Here is a 6,000-nt window from a genome sequence, read left to right as displayed (position 1 = left end):
TTTGAATGGAAGTTTTAGACGAAAATAGAACAGTAAATATAACTTTTTTAAAGAGATTTAAATAGCCGTCTGTTTAAGATTCAGTAAATGACCTCATTTGCCCATATAAAGGGCATTAATTACAAGAACTGAATCTTGGAATTTTACCAAAATATTCTTTGTAATATGATTATTTTCAAGAAGTTATTTTGGGGCCAAATAGGAATAATATAGAAGATTTTGTTAGAAACACTTTTATGTCCGTCTATCCGTTCAAAATGAAACATGAAATTTTGGGCCTAAAGCAGTGTCCTAGGCTTCAGACATTCTGTAATGGAAAAACTAAAGCAACAACAATGTTTATAGCCTATGCACTGTCTTCAATTCTTTTAACTTTGTTTTCTATTTAATCTTTAACATGGAATTCTCATTCTTATTTAAAACTAACCTTGAAATTTAACAACATCTTAAAAATATTACATCTCTTTTAATTTATAGTTTTTTTTTTTCTTAAGGACTCCAAATAACAATTTCAAAATTTAATATATGTAATAAAAAGAACAAAAAATGAAAAACTTGTAGTCATCAGCAACTTTTGAATAGAATTTCTAACAGCCTGTTCTTAACTATGTATATAGAAATAGTCTACAACTGCCTCTCCCATACAAACTTACACAAGTTATAAAAAAAAGGTAATAGAATTTGTTGTTACCATTTAAGTGTATTTGTATTTTTGTGAAGAATTGGAGTATGTTCTTCCTTTATGTTTCTGTACGTACGTATTTAAACGTATGTGTCGGAAGTTCGTATTTGACTTCCGTTAGCATTTTGTCAGTAAAAGTAAATTGGCACTTTGTACACAAGAAAAAAAGCTTTCTTTCTATATAGAGCAACAACAAAAAAGCTAATGATTGTCTGTTAAAGAATTTTTCAAAAGAAGTAGAAGAAAAAAACACACTTAATATATGCATACATATGTTTTGGAGCATATACACTATTCATATGATTTTTCCTTTTCTATGTTTAAAAGAATAAGGAACAAATTTGTTCATATAGGAAAACTGTTTATGTTGTTAACAAACCCAGCTTTTTAGTTAAGGCCGGAAAACATATTTTTTGTTTAACGGAAACGGATGTATAGGTGGACGCACATATTGTAGAAAATTTTATTAAACCATATTAAAGAGAAATGTACTATTTTTTTAATAAAACAGAGAAATAGCATTTGCTATTCTGCTAAAAAAAAGAAATTATAATTATATTCTCATAACTTAAGCTTGATTATTTTTTTATTGTACATAACTATTTGTTTATTTATATGAATATGTGTGTGTGTGTGTGATATTCTAGTTTTGTTTAAGTGTACTGCTCATAACTTCCACTCAATTGATTTATATGAAATATTTACTCAAGTGTATACAAATAATAACAACAATAATAATCACAATTGTCACAATTACATTCAATACGCCAGTAGTATTTCTCATTTCCTGTTTCTATTATGATGACTTGTGTGTGCGATGGAATGGCTGTGTTTTTGTAATGATGGCAAAAACATTTATGTGTGTATATGCGTGTTTCTTTTTTTTATTTGAGGTCCTTGTTTGTTTCCTAGCAATTGTGACATTTTTATTTCTTTTGTATTTAATGTTATGTGAATATTATTTTCCAAATCATTGTGTTTGTATATTTATTTATAACACTTAAGGCAGAAAATACCTATATAGACGATTTTCTTTCAATATTTCTTTTAACAAGTATATTTTCTCTACTTTTATACTTGTCCCACAAAAAACTATTTTAGTTGCTTAATTTTAAGCCTCTAACTTTTGGTTGAAAAAAAATGTAATAATAAAAATAATAGAAATCTTAGTATAATAGGGGAAAAATCATTATACAGTAAGTATTATTTTTTTTAAGGAGATGAAAAAAGAATAAATTACTTGCCTAAGGTTAGTTTTTATTATGAATTTTTGTTGGATTTTCTTCTTTGCACTTGATTTTTTTTTTTCAACTATTGTTGAGGAATTTTATTTTAATAACTTTTATATTATAATCTCAATAATTATGCAGTAATTTTTTAGTTGCTAACATAATATTATTAACTACTTCTGGAGGGGTAAATATGCAAATTTTTAAATTAAAACCAATTTTTAGTTGATTTAGGAAACAAATGCTTTGTTTTGCAAAATATAATTAAAATTCAAGGTTTTTTTTGAATAAAAATATTTTTTTGTAATATAATGAAATATACATAATTGCATAAAAGAATAACTTTTAAAGGCATAACATTAAATTATGTTTAAGAATAAATTAAGAAATAAATCTTGAAGGAAAAATTGCAACAAAAAAATTTGACTTTTTACAAGAAGAAAAATTCTTTAAAAAATAGAACTTCAGTTCTAGATCTAATTATTATAAAACTTTGTATATTTATTTAACAAAAAGTAAGAGTGCTGTTTATATCAACAGAAATACTAAAAAATATATTATGATTTTCGAATTCGAGAAAGAGTTTATTTTAATAAAAACTAACTTGTTGTTGAGTTTCTCTTAATCAAAGTGATTTTCTGAAAGTGGGGTTACATGGGGGTAGGCCAAGCACTCTATATTATTAGGAAGTATTTCACCAAACTTTATTTAGGTTCTATGTCAAAAGACATATGGAAGAACGGATGGACGGACAGATAAAAATAGCTAGATCGTCTAAGGATATATTAAGGATTCCGAATATATACGTATATATTCTTTTGTGTGGGAAATATTTCACCATTTAGGTGGAAGGACGGACTGGCGGATGGACGGACAGATGAAAATAGCTAGATCGTCTAAAGATATATTAAAGATTCAGAATATATATGTACGTATATATTTTTTTGAGGGCCTGCATTAATAGGGAATATTTCACCAAGTTTTAACACCTCCCATTTAGGTGGAAGGACGGACGGACGCACGGATGGACGGACAGATGAAAATGGCTAGATTGTCTTAAAATGTATTAAGGATCCAGAATATATATATTCAGTTGTGGGTCTACGAATAATATTTCGATGTGCCACAAATGGAATAACCATCTTTTTCAAGTACAATCAAGATTTTCAATTCAATTTAAAATTTTCAATTATAAAACTCTGTTCTTTTTAATTTCAAAATTATCCCAAAAAAAAGACAAAAACCTGAATGACACTTGAAAGCCATACGTTTTAACTAGTTAACCCCTAATGACCATCTCATTAAAATCAAAATTTTTGCAGCGCACAAAGTAACAAAGTGTACAAAAGAAAACGAGTTGACGAAGAAAAAAAGTAAAAAATGTGAATATAACAACTTACCTTGATCAGCCACATTAATAACGCCATCCTGGGCAACCGCAATTGCTGAAATTGCCTGAAAACGTGCATTTGATGACAATAGTGTTTCAGCATTACTCAACGTGCCATCATCGTTCATTGTGCCAGCCGAACCCAAAGTAGAGCCTAAACCACCAGCTGTTGTTGTTTTAGCACCCAATAGAACGGTAGTTGTTGTCGTTGGTCCCGTAGACATAAGATTACCCGATACAATACCAGCTAATCCAGAGGGTGAGGAGGGTGAACAAATACACCCACCACCAGCAATGTTAGCTGAGTTCGAAGCAGACGATGATGAGGAGGACGCACTGTTGCCATTGAAACCGCCATTTCCGTTTCCGTTGAATCCATTACTACCCGATGGTGTTGTGGGAGTTGTGCCACCATTATTACGTGTAGGATTTGTTGTAGTAGAATAGGCACCAACACTACCACCACCAATTGAGCCATGGGATGAGCCAATGTTAGAATTTAAGCCGGATGTTGAAGCATTGAGGCCAGCACCATTTGTGCAGTCACATGTTAAGGCTCTGTTGTTGTAGTTGTTGTTTTTGGTTGTGAAATATATACAAGAGAAACATAGTATTAGTTTAATAAATTCGTCCATTTATACATAGAAATATATGTATGTTTGTATATAGAAATACGCAGACATTCTAACAACAAAATACTTAGTGTTAGTAGATGAGTTTAGATTAAAATAAATTGAATTTTAAATTGTAAATGTTATATATCCGTTATAACTAAAAATAACTAAACAAAAATACATAAAAAAAACTTTTCTATGTATTATAGCGAAAGATAAAAAAAAAACAACTAAACGGAAATATCGTGGTGAAAAAAATGTTTTTATATAAAAATTTATAAAATTGTTTTTGTGGAGTTAATGTTTGTTTTTTTTTAATAGAAAAATACTAAAACAATGATAACCTTTGTGGTTTTAAAAAACAAAAAGTTTGTTGTATTAAAAAAAAATGTTTTTAGAGATAATTTTTTTCTGTACTTTTTTTTTAAGGAAATCGTAGCATTTTAGACCACAAAACATTTGCACAAAGAATGTTGCAGAGTTTACAAAACAGTTTTTGTTTGCGTGTTTTGTATTTAACAACAATGTGCAACATCTCTGTAAAGCTGTGAAAAAGGTTGTTAATGACAACAAACCTAGAAAACTATACCAGGCAAACGAACTTAACACCATCATCATTTCACTGAATGAAAATAAAACCAAAAAAAGTCAGTAATTTGTGTTTTAAAAGTACTTAAAATTCTGCGAGAAAAAACAAAGAAACGAAAAGTTTTCGTAAGTTACACTGTGGAAATATCATAATGTAAGAGTTTTCGAAAGTTACACTGTGGAAATATCATAATGTAAGAGTTGATGCGATCACACTAAAAGTACTAAATTAGTTTTCGAGCTTTTTTATGATGCTTAGTCTAGAGATTGGTCGTTAAAGTCTATGGAGTAGATTATTGGCTAGCCTACGTACTAAATTATGGGACATTATATTTACTAGACTATGGCTAGTCTATTAATTATAATATAGGTAGTCTATAGATTAATCTATTGACTATTATATATAATTGTCTATGGACTAGTGTTGATGTTGTACCAGTCTATTGACTAGCCCATGGACTATTCTTTTGACTTCTATATAAACTAGTATATTGACTATTATATGGACTTGTCTATTGACTAGTATATTAGCTGGTCTATGGACTAATATATTAACTGCTCTGTGGACTAGTCAATAGGCTATTGGCTAGTCTATGGACCATTCTATTGACTCCACTACGGACTAATCTCTTGACGTTCTATTGGCTAATCTAGTCAATAGACTTTTGGTTAGGCTATGGGCTAGTCTATTCAATTCTCTACGGACATATTAATAGACTGTTGCCTAGACTATTTGTTAGACTACATAGTAACCAATAGACTATGGACTAACCTACTAGTATATGGACTAGTCTATGGTCTAGTGTACATACAAATCTATATACTATGGAGTCTTTTAATTAATAAGAAAGCAAGTTACGTTCCAGATAACAAAACATTTTCATCAACTTTTCAATTGCGCCCCATTTACGTTATATTTATAAATAATTAAAATTCTGCTAAACTACCACTGATTTTCAACCCAATTTTTCCTACTGCTGACACATAAGCAACATTGATTGGAATGGCTGAAATAAGAAAGTATCTGCCAGCCAGTCAACATGAAAAAGTGGAAAGAAAAATTAACAACTTGGCAAACAGCAAGCGACAGATTAAAAAACATCGCTAGACTTTTTAGTCACATTTTGCTGTTGTTTCCTTACAAAAAGGAGCAAAAATTTAAAAAAAAAAAAAAAAATTAAAAACAAACCACCACGTATACATTACGCTCCATAATAATAAAAAGCCAAAGAAATGAAAATGTCTGTAGATACAAAACAATATTTTTTTTTATAAAAAAAAACAAACTACAAGAAATTAATGCAAAAACCAGGAATGAACAAAAAAAAATTAGTCGTTTGTCTAGAGCACAAACAGACGGCAGTCGTTGTAGTTTAGTTGGAGTAAAGGAAAGATTTTTTTGTTCATATTTTGATACAAGCAAATGTCATGCTTACTACTACCAAAAAACAAAAACAGCAGCAGTATACAAAACTAGCATGACAATGTTGCCAACTG

At 29.4% G+C, this 6,000-nt stretch overlaps 1 protein-coding gene across 1 annotated transcript in view; it reads right to left on the bottom strand.

The window, feature by feature from the left end:
* Positions 1–3,311: 3,311 nt before the first annotated feature.
* The window catches only part of LOC119604773 (teneurin-a), a gene marked incomplete at its 3' end in the record, with an annotated part of 327,052 nt that continues 324,363 nt past the window's right edge, over positions 3,312–6,000 (bottom strand). Inside the window, exon 15 of the mRNA XM_037957607.1 lies at positions 3,312–3,859. Within this exon, the coding sequence (XP_037813535.1) occupies positions 3,312–3,859 (548 nt within the window). The remainder of the gene's footprint in view (positions 3,860–6,000) is intronic.

The sequence above is a fragment of the Lucilia sericata genome, unplaced genomic scaffold, assembly GCF_015586225.1.
Source record: "Lucilia sericata isolate MDLA Ls3-8-SP2 unplaced genomic scaffold, ASM1558622v1 Contig000429F_arrow, whole genome shotgun sequence".
Classification (NCBI taxonomy): Eukaryota; Metazoa; Arthropoda; class Insecta; order Diptera; family Calliphoridae; genus Lucilia; species Lucilia sericata.
This window is presented reverse-complemented; position numbering and strand designations above follow the sequence as displayed.